This window comes from Spea bombifrons, chromosome 1, assembly GCF_027358695.1.
Source record: "Spea bombifrons isolate aSpeBom1 chromosome 1, aSpeBom1.2.pri, whole genome shotgun sequence".
NCBI classification, from domain to species: domain Eukaryota; kingdom Metazoa; phylum Chordata; class Amphibia; order Anura; family Pelobatidae; genus Spea; species Spea bombifrons.
In genome coordinates this window covers 91575970-91596085 of record NC_071087.1, presented here as the reverse complement: position 1 = coordinate 91596085, position 20116 = coordinate 91575970, and the positions used below count along the sequence as shown (strand labels likewise).

General features: G+C 37.9%; 1 protein-coding gene across 1 annotated transcript; it reads left to right on the top strand.

The window, feature by feature from the left end:
- The first annotated feature begins 2284 nt into the window (after nt 1-2284).
- On the top strand, nt 2285-20066 carry RIGI (RNA sensor RIG-I). Its single transcript, XM_053465881.1, has 20 exons — nt 2285-2328; nt 4163-4278; nt 4605-4736; nt 5553-5734; nt 6178-6328; nt 6826-6933; nt 7423-7488; nt 7611-7715; nt 7955-8108; nt 8373-8631; nt 8815-8977; nt 10337-10441; nt 11168-11325; nt 11583-11718; nt 12916-13058; nt 13663-13753; nt 15422-15592; nt 16577-16728; nt 18844-18990; nt 19295-20066. The coding sequence occupies exons 2-20, from the start codon at nt 4173-4175 to the stop codon at nt 19610-19612; spliced, it is 2847 nt and encodes a 948-aa protein (XP_053321856.1). The 5' UTR covers nt 2285-2328; nt 4163-4172; the 3' UTR covers nt 19613-20066.
- Nucleotides 20067-20116: the final 50 nt, after the last annotated feature.

Genomic DNA, 20116 nt, shown 5'->3' with positions numbered 1-20116 from the left:
TGACAGCACCATTCATCTAGAAGTACTCACAGTGTAAAGATCCTAAATTTAAATGCTCTCATGCACTGCTAATCTGAATCTACAACTTTTACTTTCAATTCCTGCAAATTTCCTAAGTTTCATTTGTTAAAAGCTTAGAAACTCCCTGCAGGAACTATTATAGTCTGTAACAACATTCCATGGGTTTCACAGATGTACAGAGAATGTGGCAGACTAAACTGGTTTGTTAAATGACGGTGGGGAAATGAGAGTGGGCACTATTGAATAAAGTTCTATCCCACACAGAGGAGGGCTAGAACCTTCTGGCCATGGGGGCAAGTGAAGCTGTGTAACAAGTTAATCAAGCTGTGTAACAAGCTACTCAAAGGAGCGCCACTGCTGCCCCCAACAGAAGGAAGTAACCTGTGGAGGCTGTGCCAACTTCTTATGGTCCTCCATAGTGTCAATGTGCCATTTGGGGAGATTAGCAATCTCCCTTTAACCAGCCCATTGAGCAGTGCTGTTACAGGGAGCCTGATCACACAAAAGGACAATTGGCCCTTTAGTTATGAAGCAGAGGGTCTGTCAGGCCTAGGCCAGAATAAACCACTGCACAAATACACATGCACACTCAGACTAACACACATGTACTCTAACACACTTAAGAATATCGCACCTCACTCTATCACACCCTTAGCTTGCCCAGGGGTCATGGATTGTTGTATTGAACCGGACTGGGGGGCAATAGTACCCCTGCACCTGAGGCCAGCCAGTCCTTGTCCAAATGTTTAGTTAGTAGAAAAAGACTACGGTAATAAGTACACTGATCCATCATAACATTATGACCACTGACAGGTGGGTGGGATATATTAGGCACCAAGTGAAAAGGTAATCTTCAAAGTTAAGTGAGACAGTGTTAGAGGCAGGAAAAATGGGCAAGCGTAAGGATCTGAGCGTCTTTGACAAGGGCCAAATTGTGATGGCTAGAGGACTGGGTCAGAGCATCTCCAAAACTTCCGCTCTTGTGGGGTGTCCCTGGTCTGCAGTGGTCAGTAGTACCTATCAAAAGTGGTCCAAGGTAGAAAAAGCGGTGAACTAGCGACAGGGTCATGGGTGGCCAAGGCTCCTTAATGCACGTGGGGGGGGAAGGCTGGCCCGTATGGCCAAATCCAACAGATGAGCTACTGTAGCTCAAATTGCTGTCAAAGTTAATGCTGGTTCTGATAGAAAGTTGTCGGAACACACAGTGCATTGCAGTTTGTTGTGTATGGGGCTGCGTAGCCTCCGAGCAGTCAGGGTGCCGATGCTGACTCCTGTCCACTGCTGAAAGTGCCTACAATGGGCAAATGAGCATAAGAACTGGACCACAGAGCACTGGAATAAGGTGACCTGGTCTGATGTATCACATTTTCTGCTACATCACGTGGATGGCCGTCTGTGTGAGCGTCGCTTACAATGGCAGCTTCCAGGTCTGCAAAATGAAATGTTTAACTCCATTACTGTATACAGGACTTTGTTTAATGCTCAAAGAACAATATTTTCTTCTCCATAATGCACAAAAGAAAGTACCCTTTCATTCCTCATTCTGATTATTACCATTTTGACCATTAGTGCATGGTTGGTTTTTCTTGCCTTAACCCATTCAACACCTACTTCAACATGCATTCTACAATAAAAATGAATACTGCACGATGAGATTTTGAGAGTATCAATCTCTATCAAGTCAAATGCAATATTTAATACTCTTGAAAAACACATCCTTAAATAAAGGTATGCTAGTCCAATAAGAGAGTAAATATATAATTTTATGTTTTGTATAGCAGTACTCAATTTAAAAGTATCATGCGGACAGCAATTCCCAGTATGCTTGTAAGCTTGTTTGAGCAGGGCCCTCCTAACCTGTTGTTATATCATATACTACTTGTTATTATTATAATTTATTATTATATTTTATTTATATAGCGCCAACAGTTTACGCAGGGCTTAACTGTCCTGTCTACATTGTACAGCGCTACGAAATACGACGGCGCTATATAAAACAATAAATAATAATAATATGCTCAGCCAGGCTTGCCAGCAAAAGTTGCTGCAGGGGATTTTTGTTAGCAAACATGGAATTTCTGAGCAGGGCGCAGCGTCACTGCTATGGGAAAGGGAGGGCCAAGTTCCTCCGCCTGTATGTATGCTGCAGCTAGGTTTCGTTTCTCTCTCTCTCTGACAGAGAGCTCAGTCTGAGTGCAGTCAGACGGTCGCAGAGAGAGCGACACTGAATTTAGCTGCTCTCTCCCAGAAACCCAGCTGAGGGGGGTCACTATTAACCTGGTCTCGAGGGGTCGTTTTTTGTGAAAGGTGAGTAGAGAGTGAGTGTGGAAAAGGCGTGTGTTAAAGCCAGCTAAATATATACGGTGTGCACTCCGTAATCAGCTGTTTAAAGAATGGAAACTGAAAGCGACAAATGGCTGCCAGACGTTTAAAGAGCAAATGCCTTATTTATCATGCACAGTGCAACAGGTATATGGAACCATTGGCTTGCCAGTACCTGTGCACTCCAACTCCTATGATACTCAGCCACTTTTAACTGAGGGTTACGTCCACCACTCTGGCACTGTTTCCTCTGCTGATGTTCTCAAACTATAATCATTTGTAACCTCCCTCTCTGCAACAAATAGGCAGTTAGTATCACGTACTTGCAAAAAAAGTTATTATTTATTATTAGTTTTATTATTAAACAAAATGTCACTTCATGTGTTTGAGCTGCATACTTTTATAAAAGACCTTGTTTAACTCAAACGTCCAAAATTACAAAACGACAGTCCATGTTTGTGACCCAGATCTTGTTGTCCCTTTTTTTTTTTTCTTAGTTTCTGTAAAGGTGACACATCAACAAAAGTGACAATGTTTGTTTAACCCTTTAAAGACAGAGCTTTGTTTTTGGCACTTTAGGACGAGAGCATTTTCATCATTTTTTTCAACCATGTCTTTGACCAGCAGTTAGTTTCCTCACAAGAAATTGTTACCAAAAAACAAACAAACCAAAAAAAAAGAAAACGAAATATATTGATTTATTTGTTTTAGATATAGAAACAGCCTACATGCCTGGGATTTGCATCTATTATTGCCAATCCCATGCAGGTATTAGAATATGCTAATTGTAAGCTTCAATTAACATATACGGACTAGAACTGCCACACAAAAGTATTTATTTTTATTAAAAAAAAGCAGAAACATAAGCTATTTTATGTGTCATTTCATTGCACCCATTTCCCACCTATCTCTTATAAACATGTCAAACATTTTCTGCATCCTTTGCAATTTTTCTTAGACTTTGTTTCCCTGTTAACCCCCCCCCATATTTATTTTAAGGAACAGTATTCTTTTTTTCTCTATTAAAGGGACACTCCAGTCATCATATCACTTCAATAACTTTAAAGGTATGTAGGGCCCCTTTTGTAATTTGCTCCCCTCCCCCCAGTTATTGGGGTTGTTGGGAAAACAGGGTGTCTTTGAAATTATACTTGGGGAGGTAGGAGCAGTAATGTATTTACCTTAAGTCTGCCCTCCCCCCACATAGCCAGTGTCCTAGGTATTATAAAATACACAAATAATTACAAAAATATTATAACTAAAGTTAAAATATACAACAAAATATAAAAAAAAATAAAAAAAGTAAAAATTATTCCAAACATGCTATGATTTCATATCCCACTGCTCTGTTTCTTAAAGCCGTGGCTTCTTAATAAAGTCTAAGCAGCCTGTGCTGAGCCAACAAAAGTGGGTTTATACTGCTGCCCCCATGGACCTGCCAGCCTGGGCCAGGATACGTCACTTGGCAGGAGATGTTTGTAATTATTTTTAAATTTTTAAAAAATATTTTTGTTTTCTATTTATTTTATTTAATATAACGTTGTAATATAGTTCCTTTATGTACTGTGTTAAATCTCTAATGCAATTAAAGATTTATTTCATATCTCCCCTTCTCCATGCTTTTATATACCGAGATCCTTTTGTCTTTCCTGATAATTATTTTATCCTGCAAACCATTCACCATATTAGTAGCCCTCTTCTCTCCAATATGTAAAAATCATCTCCCTTTCTGCTACTAATGCCTCTATCTATACAAACCAGCACCCTGCTTGATTTTTCCCTTTTCCACCACTTATATTATGTTGCCTGTTGTTACCAGACACGCTAAAATGGGAGAGGAGATCAAGACTTGTCTCAGCCTGTACAGAAGTTACATTGAGAAAATCCTTCGTCCCACTTATCTGCTGGGGTACATGGGAAATTGGTTTCAAGACGGTAAGATCCCTTTCACAATACCTCTTGCCCATAGTCCATGAGATGCTTAGGCAGTAGGGGAGAAATGAAAACAAGCTGACGGTCTTCAAAGCATGAATATGCAGAAACCAGAAGGGTTAATGGGGAGGATAAATAATAGAGATAGATACTGAGACCAAGAAGTTGCAAGACAATATGAGGGACTCTAGTTCTAACGTGTATATATTGCATTTTCAGTTCTGGACATCAATATTAGAATTAGGCCAGCACTTTTTTCTTATTCATTGAGTATTGAGGTTCCCTGTTTTTTGAATTTTCCATGATTATGTTTTTGTGTCTCCTAAAAGATGCCATAGAACAAATAAAGCATGAAGAGCAGAAGGGGCCAACAACCGCTGCTGCCTTGTTCTTAGAGAAGTTGTTGACTCTGGACGCTGAAGGGTGGTACCAAGGCTTTTTGGATGGACTGCATGCCGCAGGTTGACTTTCATTCTTATTCTGTGAAATTAGCACAGTATATTTGGCTGTGCATTACTATTCCACAACTTAATGTGCATAGTCACTATTACCTGTTGGTTTAGTTATCCTTGAATAGGCTTATAAGAATTTTCCACTCAATTAATCCTTGTTGAGATCTCCCAAAGTTTCTTGTCTGGTTCCAATATGGCCATACCTACAAATACAAAGAAAACAGCCATATTGGAACTAAAAAGAGACAGAGTAAAATAAATATGTATGTATTTCTATGACCCATAGCACATTTATGAAGTCATGTGATATATCATCATCCTCACGCTGCAATGTGTGGTAAATGGTTCCACGGAGAAAGAAAAAAATATTTCTTAGATAATTCTGTAAGTAGTCAGATTGATAATATTATGTAATTTTAAATAGGTTTATTGCATTTTAAGACAGAAACAATTACCTTTTCAGCATATGCTAATGCCTTATGCTCATTCATATACTCTTTTTAATGAAATTCCAACATAATGTCTAAAGTAAGGTCAGCAGGAAAGGGTCAATAGCAACAGCTGGAGAAGGATGTTGCTGTTTTAGTGAAAGCTAGTTGTGGAGTTTTAGAAACATTAAATTAACATTTCTGCTTATTTTCATATTGAGTAAGGAAATCCTGTCTGTGGTAGACGTTCTTTGGACCTTGACATGGACGCTGATGTCCTTGTACGGGCACTTTGCCTATCCCTGATAACTTCACATTGTTCATACAGCTACTGATCCTTTTATAAAATGTTTTGAGCTCTTCCTTGTGAAGCTTTTGTATTTTCATGTTTTTGTAGGTTATACTGGTCTGTATGAAGCCCTTCAGAGGTCAGATTTTACTGATATTGAATATCTTGATGAGGCAAGGAAACATCTAAGCATCATTCAGAGTACAGTAACAAACAACATCAATCCTGAAGAAATCCTGAGCCTTTTCCGTGACTGCCTTTTAAATAGAGAGATTGAGGAAATTTTACAGGTAAAGCAATGAAGTGCTAGCAACAATTTAATTGAACCTGTCCCCCAAAAAGAAGAGAGGGGAGTGGGGCTTTGTATCAGTCAACAGGATTAAACATAGAGATCTATGTATGAATCACTATAGAAGCCAATAGTGCTTTTAGAATTTCAAACTTGTAATGCCCCCCCCCTCTTGAAATGTCACTTTATAGATATGAGTTTCAGGTTGGATTTGGTCAAATTCAAATTTAAGCATTCCATTTGTGGTACCCTTTATTTCCCACTAATTATCTTTAAACTTTTTTGTGTTGTTGTGTTTGTTGCAATAAATATATACTGTAAATTTAGAGAGTAAACCTGAACCATCCAAAAAGTTCTACCTAATTTTGATATCGATAGTATACTGTTGTGTGAGTCTTTTTCTGGAAACCAGACGGTCCTAATTCTGTGTTTGCTTTCATGTAGGAAACTAGGCTTAAGGGACCCACTGCTGGAGCTGAGAAGTTTGTTGACTGTCTTCTTCGTTCAGATAAAAAGGAATGGCCAAAGGTCTTTTCTCTGGCCATGGAACAGGAAGATTGCATGCCAGTCCTCGAAGTGTGGGCTAAAAAGAAAGGTTTTTAACTCTATATTCACTGACCCATAGGTTATGACATGTAGAGGATGTTTAGTATATACTTTGCTTAGGGATTGTTAACGTTACAAAAAAAGCTTTTCCAGTACCAAGGAACAGACTTTTTCATTTTTCCTACCAGCCGTTTTTGTTTGTGACGTAGACCCTTTTATTTTTTTAATATTTATATACATTTAATCGCTGTACTGTTGACATTAAATTTCAAAAACATCAGCAAATGTGATAAACATTGACGACTGGTGGAATCTAGACTACTGTGGAGCCCACGACGTAAACAAGACCGCCATATCATCTTCCACTGACAGTATGTCAGTGATATAAATACCAGATATTATGTGGAATCAAAGACAAGGAGCTTGCTCACTGAAATGCAGTTTATACTAATTACAAGCAGTATAAGGGCCACCTCAGCCCCACTGAGGCAAATTTCTGACTAAAGGATACCCATTAATATGGATTTTAACTTGTATTTTTAAAAGACAAAGGGAAAGCAGCCAAGTCTGAAGAAGAAGAGGAGGGAGAATCAAGTGCCTTTAATTTTGTTCAGTATGCAGAAGACCCTGAGCCCGGAAAGCCATGTTTTTCAGGTAAATTAAATCAATGCTACTTCTTTTTTTAGCTGTAACTAGACGTAATGCGCATTTTTCAAAATCAAAGGTTTATGCGGATATCTTATCTTATGGAATATCTTAATATGCAATACGGACTGCATCATGAAATAAAGGTGCCATACAATCTAGAGTGTAAATATAAAATCCCAAAAGTGTAAGTTTAAAATTTAGGAAAAAAATACCATATATAATGTAAAATTAGCAAGCTGCTTCAAGGGTAATCATACATACAGTAGCCATTTTGGAAATGTTATACTTGATGGATTTCTGTCTTTTTCAACCTTAATAATGTAAACATGTAACTATGACTCCAACCATTGTCACCCTCAACCTGCCTAAGAGTAGCAAAGGGTGGAGGTGCTTATAACAGCTCGTGGACAACCTTGTAGTTCTTTAAAGTATTTTTTTTTTCCATTTTCTGTATCACACCCTCAAATATCTGCATGTTCCTTTTTCTCATTTTAGCCCCTGTTGGCATTGCCCATGACAACAAGACAACTGCAGTTCCTGAAATGAACAGTATACTCCCTGGTATGTATGCATGTCTATTATACACTTTGATACATTTTGTTCTGGACAATCAATTAGTTGGTCATGAAATGATGTCTTGTTTGCTGTTAACCAGATGGATACTTCTCTGTTTTCTCTGCTAGGTGACACTCTTACACCACATCCAATATTGACACTAAGGAAGTATCAAGAAGAGCTGGCAAGACCAGCGTACAATGGGAAGAATACAATTATATGTGCCCCAACAGGTGAGACAACTAGAATACCGGTAATTTGCTTTCTCCTATTGTATCAGTTTAAATAGGTTCAAATATAATTAGCGTTAGCTGTGTTCTCAACCTGTTTTAAAAGGAATAAACCTTTTATCCTTAACTTTAGTCCCAAACCTCTTAATTTTGATTCATATTTCTTTTAGCCCATACCTTGTTTATATTAGCATTATACATTTTAATTATTGTATTACTCTGCCTTTTAATACATGTTACAGGATCAGGGAAGACATTGGTTGCGCTTTCCATTTGTGAGCATCACCTAAAATCCAAGCCAGAAGGTGATCGGGGAAAAGTGGTGTTCATGGCAACTAAATTACCAGTTTACGAGCAGCAAAAGGACATTTTCTGCAAATACTTTGCTGGAACTGGGTATGTGGTAACGTATTTGCTTGCATATATGAATAATTATATGCGTTTAATGTCAGATCTTGGCACTATAGAGAACCTTGCCTCTGCAATGTGCATTGACGCAGAACTATACTGCACAAGACAAAATGAAGTAAAAATACTTCAGCACAAAGTTTAATGTAGAAAGGATTTATATAATATTTCAAAATAGAATTTTGCAAAATATTCATTTATCGCTGTATATCCAAAGCACCATCAGGTACTGACAGATTCCTTTTTATTTAGGTATAAAGTGGTGGGATTTTGCGGCGAGTCACCAGAAAACCTTCCTATTGGGTTGATGATAGAGAACAGTGACATCATTGTTTTGACTCCTCAGATTCTCGTCAACTGTCTTCAAAATGGTCGTGTGCCTTCCCTTTCCATGTTTAGTTTGATCATTTTTGACGAATGTCACAACACAACAGGATCACACCCCTACAATGTACTAATGTTTGCGTACATTGATATGAAGCTGAGCTCGCCCAACGCAAAACGCCCACAGGTAATACTGGGATAAACATCTTCCTGCTAGCCCTGTCTCTAGCGGTAGCGGTCTTTCCATGTGCTACAATTTGCATTCCTGTAAAAAATATATATATTTAGGGCCCATGCAAATGACTTTGAAAGAGCCCCAAGACCTCTGACTCTAGGGAAACTCTTATGTCTGTTTGTATTATGAACACAGATAATCGGGTTAACAGCATCGGTGGGAACGGGAAAATCCAAATGTTTAGATGAAGCTACAAGCTACGTCCTTAAACTGTGTGCCAGCCTTGATGTTGAAGTTATATCTACAGTAGAGGAAAATCTGGAAGAGTTAAAGTCATTTGTATACACGCCAGAAAAATGTAAGTATTGCATTACAACTTTTCCATAAAAAGTGGTTGAAGCACTGTTTCAGTTTAATGACATGATCAGCTATATTGAAATCTCACCAGTGAAGTTGCTTATCTAACCTCATAGTTTACACTGCTGCTCACTATTATTCAATTTTTTTCTATTTGTCACTTTTCTGTGTCTTTTTGTAGCCTAATATAAGGGAAATGAGCAGATTACACTCTAGAGGGGGCTCCCTCATATTATACTTTAATTTAATGGTATATGTACATTGCTGCTTTTCTCACTGTTATATCACAATATCACATTATTATTATTATTATTTGTTTTATATAGCGCCATCAAATTCCGTAGCGCTGTACAATGGGTCACATTCTCAGGTTCCAAGCCTGTAGTGTTAGAGGAACCATTTGGTTATCACAGTGGTGTATTTTGGTTTTGTGCTGCCCTAGGCACCCCCCTAATCTAAAATTGGCCCACCCCTTCCTGTTAAGATCACACCCCTTCCTGATTAAGACCCGCCGCTTCCTCTGTAAACTCCCTGTTCCTCTCTGTACATTAAAAGTGGATACTGAGTGCCTACTTATCTTTAAATAAAATAATGAAGTGTAAAATTCAACGATTTAAGGCAGACATTGTAACCAATGACACACCAGGTACGTTATGGGTCCTGTAGCACCATCTTTTCAATGGTTTTGAAGGGGTTAATGATAATTCTTTCAAAATGAAACAAAAACTCATATTTGACACACTAGCACATACTTGGCACACAAGAGACTGCCTTCCTCCATGGATCTTGCCACTATTTAAAGCTGCCAATCACTGACAGGAGGGCACTGCTATTGAAATCAATGGCAGCACTATCGAAACACGTACACAGGGTCTTGCCCCCAGCTTTCCCCAAGCCTGGAGGTGACTAAGTAAGTATATGATGTGCAGAGAGATGTGTTCAGCCGCATGCACAGCATTTAGCTGTGGTTGTGGAAAGGAGCAAGTTATTGTTATTTATTATTTTGTATGGAGCCATTATATTCCGCAGTGCTGTACAAATAGATTTGCCAAATGGAAGACAAAAAAATCTTAAGGAACTACGCAGCTATCATATGAGTTAAAGTGCATTTAATGGCTGACGTTTCCTTTAATTGTTGTTTTTTATACCGGTAAATATGAAAAGTTGAATAACATTTACCAAAAGTTAACGAAGAAATAGCGCAGGTGTTCTGTAGTATCTATACTCAAATTTTTTTTACATTTTACTTGCACAGTTACCTTGTAATACTTTTAAACAAAAAAAATACTTTTTGCCTCTTATTTTACTTCTGTTATGATGTATTTCCCTAATCTGTAAACATTTTTTTCCCACATACCAGTAATCCAAGAAACAGAACGTCGTGAAAACGATCCTTTTTTGGAAATAATGTCAGGAATAATGGCAGAGACAGAAAAAATGGCCAAATCTGTTTTTCCAGAGCTCGGTAAGGTTCTCAAAAATGTTTGCTGCTTTTTATATTTTTGAAGTCGTTGTGTAGGAAAATATATACTGTACTAGCAATACAGAATGTGGGCTGGAAATGTAGGTAAGTTTTGCTTCGTTCTGGTAGCTGAAGGTCCACTGGAGACAAAGTGTGTGGGGAAGAAGCTAAACCAGGCCCAGACCGGCCATTTGCCCAATATCGCCCTTTATCCACCCGAACTGCCACTCCAGGTGTGTAGATTTGGTGTGCTGCAGTGCATATGCCTGGATGCATGCCATATGACCATAAAATGCAACATGTGTCCTGTCATATCCAGCCATTGGCCGTGCCTATGCCATTAGGCAGCCACTGGCCTTAAAGTGCCAAGGTCCCTTTCATTGTCTCCTGTCCAGCTCTGAGCTAAACCATCGTAACGTTTCCTATTGACTAAAAATGTGTGACCACAGCACCTTCTCTTCATTGATACTGTACAAAAAAAAGCAATGATAGATTTTATCCCAGGTAATAGACTGTAGCGCCTAGTGTTCAGTTTCAATTTAAATTATAATTACATTTAAATTATATTACCTGTGATTCCAACAGAGAATACTATGTTTCTACGGTTAAGAAATTCTAACATATTTTATATAAATGGAGATAGTCTGCTTGATATTGACGGAAGAATATTAGATTGGAAGATTAATATATACTGTTTAACCGTCCATGGTCTGCTTTAATTTGCTGCAGATTCTTTGTCCAATATCCAGAAAAAGACTTATGGAACTCAGACCTATGAACAATGGATCACTAATACTCAAAACAGATGTCGGATATTGCAAATGGAGAACAAAATGGAAGAGGCACGCATCTGCAAAGCTCTGTTTACATATACTGAACATCTACGGGTATGCAGCAATCATCTAATGAAGCCTTAGAATAGCTGAGCAAGTACACACATTGTGTCATCTTTCTATATGTCTTTCTATGTCCAGGCGTGTACATTTTGGTGGCAAGGTTGAGGGTAGGGTCAAATTAAAAAGTATGATACAATCAAAGAAGGACAGCTCCACTTTGTATACATAGGCACTGACAATATACGGGGTATGGGACAGGAAATCAAAACCAAGTTATCATTAATATTTGTTGCCTCATTTATTAACAGAAATACAATGACTCGATCATAATCAATGAAGATGCCCGTACAAAGGATGCCTTGGACTATTTAAAAACATTTTTTGAAAATGTCAAAAATGGAAGTTACAACCGTATTGAGCAGTGCCTAACAAGGAACTTTGAAGGTACGTACATAAGAATGCTATGGAAAAGCAAAGTTGTTTTTTTTTTTAATACAGGTTTATTTTTGTCCCCCTTAATATTTGTTAATCACATGCCTTGCTTACAGCTAATTATTTAGTATGTGCATATTTGCTTTTATCCTAAAACATCCCAAACTTGTTAATTCTTCATCCTTTATTCATAGATAAAGATATATAGGCTTTTAAGACCCAAGAGGTTCCTTAATGATCATGCATTGCTCATGTAATTATGGAGCTTGACTTTTATAGGTGGTAGAGCCCCATTTAATTGAAAGTTGTTTAAAAGTGCCTGAAATCATATTTGGCTACTTAGGGGAAAACGATCCTAGAGGTCGCAGGCTGAAGCATATAATGTTAGCTATGGCATTTACAACGAAACTACACTTCTACTCTTCCTACTATGATGTTACTTCACAATATGCTTCACCTTTTCCATCTGTATTGGCTGTATACAACTTTACACATTGAACGACACGACACAAAAAAATCTTTACCGCATGGATAGATTTTATAGAGACCTGAGATACCGCACTTAAACACCAACTTCAAAACATTCAAGTATATGTCATGGTACTGCACTCAACAAACAAAACCAGAATGCTCATCACTCCCTAAACATCCTTGGATGGACAACTGACCAACATCACATGTGTAGAGAGATTTTATTTACTTTGGTTCTCTTTAAAATGTTTTGAGAGGGGGGTTTCAGGGAGAGGGGTGGTTTCCAGAAGATGTTTTCATTCAAAGGGGGAAGATGGGTTGGGGACTGGATGACCTCTCTGTGATTAAATAACATGCTGCTTTCCCCTCAACCTTCTTATTCCTGTTCCCTGTTTTAAATATTTTCATCAAGAATTAGAAAAACTGAATAAAAAAGAATTAAAAAAAAAAATCTACACACACACTGAAACTGGGAAATAGTTACATTTACACTATCCTTTATATGTTGAGAGGCATGTGAAATTTGTTGAGTGGCCTACCTTGTGACACTCCCATAGGCGATATAATTAATGAGTGACCGATATAGTAGGCTATAACCATGACAGGTACATATTTAACAACATATTATTGGTCGTACAATCCAAAATTCTTCTTTTCTTTCTGTACTCTATACAGTCTAAGGTTAATTTACTCATATAAAGTGACATTTTCTTTTGTTTTCATCAAAACCTTTTGCAGCTAAATTGCCTAGTTTGGAGAAAATTTCAGCTGACAATATAAATCCCAAGCTAGACGAGGTGCAGTTTATCCTGAACGAGGCCTATCATGAAAGCCCAGAGACGCGGACGCTTTTATTTGTCAAGACCAGGGCCTTGGTATCGGTGAGAAATTACATAATATTAATTACACAAACACAGCTAAATGATAAATTACCAATAACTCATGCTTGTTACTAAGACTTAAGCACGAGGCCCAAAATAATTTCAGATTTTTGGCTCATTTGTTTTAGAACAACGAATTCCGTTTCCTGCCCTTTCGGTTTGGGTGAAATTTGGGGGCATTTTTTATTCTGAAACTAATTTTATTGCCCATAAAAAACATCACTCTTTCTCTGTGTCCCCCAGTCCTGCCTGTACCTGCTCACTTACAGTCTCCAGCCGTTTGTATCATATATAAATTATATATATATATATATATATATATATATATATATATATATATATATATATATATATACGGTATATACATACACCAATGTATATTTTATTTTTAATTTCATAGCGCTATAACAATAAAGGGAGAATGAAAATGAATGATAAAAATTGAGACTGTGTATGTTGACAATAGCATGTGCTGGTAGAGAAGGAGATAAGAATGCTGCACTTACAAGTTATTTGTGTTTTCTTCACTATCTGGAATAGCAAGTGTTTTCCAAGCTACACTAAGGGATTTTTAAACAAAATTTCAAAAATTTTTTATTTGTAGGCTCTAAAGAAGTGGATTGAAGAGACCCCAACACTATGCTTTTTGAAGCCAGAGGTACTGATTGGTCGGAACAAAAGGAATGATAGCTTGGGTATGTAAATATAAGGCTGCTGGAATATTAGATCATTAGATAAGATGCAGTCATGGAAGTAGTGGCCAAGCATACAACTTGTTTCTTTAAAGCCACTCTATGAAACTTGATTTCATTACACTACACTTTAGAAAATAGACCAAAGCAAGAAGCCTTGAATATGCAGCTTTGTGCATAAGCAGTTTTAGCTAAGCAGGTGCGTGGAATGATTTTTCTTGTTTGCAATAGAAATAACATGCAAGCCTTTAAAATTAATTAGCTCTATGAACACTAGAGCATTGTCTGCCACAATGAACAGGCATAAGCATTGCCTAATAGACATGTGCAAATGGACCAAAAACCAGTCAGATTAATTTTTCAGTTCGTTCTTGGCCCATTTGTTTTCCGGCGACAAATTACCTTCCCTGTCCTTTCAGTTCGGACAAAAGTCGGGGGGAACAAATAAATTGCCCTGTGCCCTCATTCGCTCTCTAACACTGCCATTCTTGTTCACTCTTGCTACCTTCTCTGACAACCACTTCCACATCTTCTTATTCTTCAGCTTCTCTCTTTCATCGTTTATTTTTATCTTCGTCTGCATCTCCATGGACATAACCTGGTGTGAACATGGCGGTGCTTCCAGTGACGTCTTCTCGCCCGATCCTCCAATTGAGTGGGAGGACATCATTGGAAGTTCTCCTTAGGGCAAAATTGTGGCGCTTTCAGTAACGTCTTCTCACTCGATTGAAGGATCAAACATTACCTGGTGGGAACTTCTGCCAAAATGGCACCTTTTTCTGTGAACTCCTCCCACCCGATTGGAGGATCGGGCAAGAAGATGCCACTGGAAGAGAAGCAATTCTGGGCAAGTTCTCGCCAGGTTATGTGGAATCCTCCAATCATGTGAAAGGATGTCACCGAATGCGCCACCATTTTGCGCTTCGGTGAACTTCTGCTAAAATTGCGGAGCTTTTTCTGACCTCCCTACCCTGATTGGAGGATCAGGTCAGAAAAAGCACTGCTATTTTAGTGGAAGTTCGCACCAGGTTATGTCCATGGATATGCGGGCAAAGAAGATAAAAGAGAGAAGATCAAAGATGAAGAACAAGAAGATGCGGAAGTGGTCGGCAGAAGCAGAAGTGGTCAGCAGAGAAAGTAGAGAAACATTTAGAGAGTGTGAGAGTGAACAGGAATGATAGTGTACGAGAGTGAGTGTGATAGAGTGTGAGTGAATTTCGGATGAAAATTCTATTCTTTTTGCTTCATTTTCGTCCACTTCGTAGGGGTGTCTGGCCTTGTTTTCGTGGTACAAATTGCTGAATTAGCCAAAATTCAGAAAGTTTGCAATTTGTATGAATCCAAATGAGCAAGTCTGTTGCCTAATGACATAGCCAAGAAGCAGTGTCTCATTCAGCTTTACTACTACTTTAAAGCCCCTCTTTTGGCACTCTCGCTGGATATGGGGATTGAGGTTCCAATGATTTTCAGACATCTAGATTGCCAAAACATTATGATAAAACCAGCCAGGGTGCCAGTGATTAGTGGGCACCAATTACGTGGTATTGCATGGTCACCATTGGTGGAGTGATTGTAGTGTTTCTTCATCGTTTATTCACATTATACAGGGCCATCCACAACAAAGAAGATGACATACAGTGTATTTAAAACGCTTCCTTTTTATTGCTCTAGGCATGACCTTACTCAATCTGAAAGGTGCGCTGGAAACATTCAAATCTAGTGAGGAAAGCAAGCTGTTGATAGCTACATCCGTGGCTGATGAAGGAATAGATATCCCAGCTTGTAACCTTGTACTTCTGTACGAATACGTGGGCAATGTCACCAAGATGATACAAGTCAGAGGTATTTTTTTCCCCCCAAAATATCTTTATTGATTAGATTATTTAATAAGTGCGGTACAAGTATATGATTTGTTAGCATTATATGTTATTTAATAAATATTTGATTTAATAAATATTTTATCAAATATTTCTGTACATTAATGTATCGGAATTTCTTCTGTTGTACATGCTTCCATATTAAAAGAGAATGCATTTTTTATTTTAAAGATGACCTTTAAATATATTATTACAATCGATACTACAGTCATTCAGGACAATAACAAAATAAAAAAGAAATATAATGTTGGAGGAGAGAGGTCAAGATCTGGGGATTCCTATAGAGGAGAGTTATACTTTTTGAGGATTGTTATGCCTTCTAATGAATGGATTTTTTTTTTGGGGGGGGGGTTAAAGTTACCCACATGAATTACACATGACAAAAAGGTTATCCATAAACTGAAATGAAATGAAAAAGTGTAGTGAATAGATGCGTTCTGAGGACATTTGTATCTTACCCTCTGAACGTTTTGAATGGATTTGGACCAGTGGGGACCTAAGCAGTTGCTTAACCTTTTTACATGGTAAGCACCTAATAATAATATGACAGTACAGCTGCAGGTGGTATATGTACGCTGGAAAAAAAATCAGATGATTTAGTTATCAGCCCTGGTTAACTACTGGTGGTACCCCTTCTGCATTTAGGGACTGCAGTTTCCCTAAATACTGTGTACCTAATTGATGGAATAGCTTTAGTAAAGATGTTGCCTGCCTACACAAGTGACAAGGGTGATCACAATTCATATTTAGCAATCAATGACACTGGGTCATTGCTTTAAATGTTGAGTATGGCTTTGGTAATGGTGAATGTGTAGTGACAAATTTCCTCTTGGTACAGTCTGTGCAACCACCTGTACATTTTAATCGCTAGAGTGCTGTGCATCTTGTGGGAAATGTTCTTGGGCGACTAGGACATCAAAAGGTACATTATGGATATTTTGTCACACAGGTCGTGGACGAGCAAAGGACAGCAAATGCATTTTAGTGACATGCAAACGTGATGAAGCAGAGAAGGAGAGGAACAACCTACTGCATGAGACTCTGATGACTAGGGCTGTATTAAGACTACAGAAGCTGGATAACAGGGATTTCTTGATTAAGGTAAGCTTTTACTGTTTTATCTGCATTCACGTAAATGCCAGAAGCAATCAACAAGCAACTATTTACTTGCCATGTGTCCCCCTGCTACCAACAATGGAAGGCTGCATGGTATTGTCATCCCCTTCACATTCATTGGGGCTGGTAGATATTCATGACCAGAAATAATATTCTACATAGTGCCATAGTAATATAGGTTTAAAAAGCTACACGTCCATCAATCTCAACTTTGCTGTTGATTATGGATGTTTACAACAAGGGTTTACCTTCTAAAACCAAGGTTACCGTTTTCGGCCTAGGTTCTCATCTTGCTCTCACATATCCCATGTCCAGGAAGGTCGGATACACACATGGGTGTGTGTATCATCTAATCACAAAACATTCTGAAATGGGTACTGGAACCATTTCTGGGATTTCCTTTGCAATAAATCTCTTATCACTGATGGAGGCAGACCAGCAGAATTCTAATACATCTTACAAATTCTTTATGTAAATGATATGACCGAGCATTGAATGTAGAGCACCATATTGTCTTTGTTCTAGATTTTCTTTGTAGTTTTTATATAGAATCACGGAATTTGATGGCAGGCAAGAACCATTTGGCCCATCTTGTCTAACCATTTTTCGTAATGCAAGGGATTCAAACTCCTATCAGTCCTCGGTCTGGTCTCATAGCATCTCATTGTCTATCCCATGCATGTTAAAATCCTCTCACTGTATTAGTCTCTACCACTTCTGCTAGGAGACATTTCCATTTATCTACCACTCTCTCAGTGGAGTAGAACTTCCTTACATTACACCTAGCCACTGACCCTCTAGTTTTAGATTATATCCTCTTGTTCTAACATTCCTCCTCCTTTCAAGGAGCCTGTTCCCCATGCCTTGTTAAATCCCTCATGTTTCCTCAAAACTATACATTGTAAGATCCCTGATAATTTTTATCCTGCAAACCACTTAACGTTTTTTGTAGCCCTTCTATGAACTCTGTCCAATGTGCCAATTTCCTTGAGATGGTGTCTCCAGAACTGTACACAGTAGTCTGACGAGAGATCTGTAAGAGGCAGAATCCACCATTCTCTTCCTGCTCCTATTGCCTCTCACTATACAACCTTCGTTGCATTACCTCAGAAATAATTACTCCTAAGTCGCTGACAGAACACTGTTCCAAATGCTATATTCTGCCTTGTTTTTTTTTACATTACAAATGCATTTATCAACATTAAATGGCATTTAATGACCATTCTTCTAATTTACATGCCATCATTATCATTAGCCATTTGACTTGCTCCATCTGGAAAGTCTACCCTGTTGAGGTCTTCATCTGCAAAAAGACATACCTTACCATTAAGACTTTCTGTAAAATCACTAAAAATATTAAAAAAGTAGGGGTTGTAAACGGATCCCTCTGATACCCCAGTCAATAGGGACTGGTTAAATAAGTCTTAGCAGGTTTGCCAGGCTCCTTCATCTTCCTCTGTAAAAAAATAAATAAAGTTTAAATATTATAAAAGTTTGCTTCTTCTCTGTATATTTGCCATATGAGCAGTGTCTCTCCATTTTTGGAAAATCCTACTTTCTAAAATCAAAAACCTTGGTTCTAGTGTGGTAGAGTGTAACCTCTCTCTATATAAAACCACACTGATTGATGATCACTGCAGCTCAAACGCTCTCCTACAGTGACATCTGAAATCCATTCGCTACAGTCCCTGTAAGGAATTAAAGATGCCTCTAGTCCTGGAGATTAAAGTCCCCGTAATGATGACAGCATCATTGACATTTCTTCAACTAGCGGATGGTCGAGCTCCTCTGCATGTGTCAATTCTTGTCTTGTCATATCCCTTGAATTTATGTATTGTATTAAGCGCTGCGTAAACTGTTGGCGCTATATAAATAAAAGATAATAATAATAATAATGTCCAGGGGCTATATATATATATATATATATATATATAGCCCCTGGACATAGAATATGTCTGTGAGAACAACTACTTTGTTACCAAGTGCTAAAATTACGCAGACTGTCTCTTACTTACTCCTCCTTACTTTTGTATAAGATTACCTTTAAGCTATATATGGACGTTGTCAATTTTTCACCTGTTTCTAAAATTTTCAACCAAGATTCAGCAAATTCAAAAGGAAGAAAAAAAACAACGTGATTTTAAAAAGATTTTCAAGGGATTATCACTGTCTGATGAAAATAAGAGACTGCTATGTGGAAAATGCAAGATATTTGCATGCAATACAGATGACATCCGAGTCATACAAGTAAGTTAAACACAAATGCAAAAACACACATTATAATTCCCTTTGTTGTTAATGGCCTTCTATAAACAGTTACATGCCCTTCATTTATACTGAGACAGGATATGGTAATATCATATTTACCTTGAAACATTCTCAGGTTGCTAATCATGGATGATGTCACATGATGTAATAACATTGTTCCACGTACATTGTGTGAACAGTTTTGCCTCACCCACTCACCTATGGTTCTCTCTTAGCAACTTCCATCCCAGGCATTTAGTGATTGTATTGTAACCTACAATTATCTGTCTTCTCTACCCTATAGGAGTCTCATCACACAGTGATCGATAACAAATTCAAAGATCGGTATACTACACAGCCACATCCAAAGCCTCGAGGCTTTTCAGGCTATACAAAGAAGTTTAAAATATTCTGTCGTAATAAGGAATGCAAGGAGGATTGGGGAGTCTCTGGTACCTATCAAAGCTTTCAGAATATCCCATTGATCAAAATTGAGAAGTTTGTGGTTGAAAGCGAAAATGGAAACCAAGAATATTTCTCCAAATGGGTCAAGGTCGATTTTAAAATGAAGCAATTTAGAATAGAGGAAATATCAGAGGCATTCTCTACTGCATTAGAATAAGCACTCTTCATGAACATCTACTGTCTTAATGTACCAAAACTGGTAATTTAAAAAATATATATCCCTATTGTACAAATGGGATGCTCCACTTTTGATATGCAAATGCTGTCAAACTGCTTAAAGTATGTGGGTTTTCATTCATACGCAAAAAGAAAATATTTCATGCTCCTTGATCTTACCCTGGGTTATAAAAGGGGCCACCCTCAATGACCTTCTCCTGAAAGAAATACTGCAATGTCATCAAAGGGTACACTTTCAGAGGATTCAGACTTGCTTTATCAGCATCATTTTGGCGGCCCAGTAGCTTGCCCAATGAAATATTGTATTTCTTTTCACTTAGGAGTTTGAAACCAAAACTGTCCTTCAACTTCTGTCAACTTCCACAGACTTCTTAATATATAAAACACTGTGTATATTATTTGTAATCTTAAATTAAAAAGAAAAAAAAATACAAGGTGGCTCTAAGACCTTTTGTCACATTGCACACTGCCATATTTTGACTAT

Bases quoted from the DNA above. Each gene is read 5' to 3' on its own strand.
- RIGI (XM_053465881.1), top strand. From the start codon at position 4,173: ATGGGAGAGGAGATCAAGACTTGTCTCAGCCTGTACAGAAGTTACATT. The intron at 7,489-7,610 runs GTATGTATGCAT...TTTCTCTGCTAG, and splicing joins AATGAACAGTATACTCCCTG to GTGACACTCTTACACCACAT. The intron at 7,716-7,954 runs GTGAGACAACTA...TACATGTTACAG, and splicing joins AATTATATGTGCCCCAACAG to GATCAGGGAAGACATTGGTT.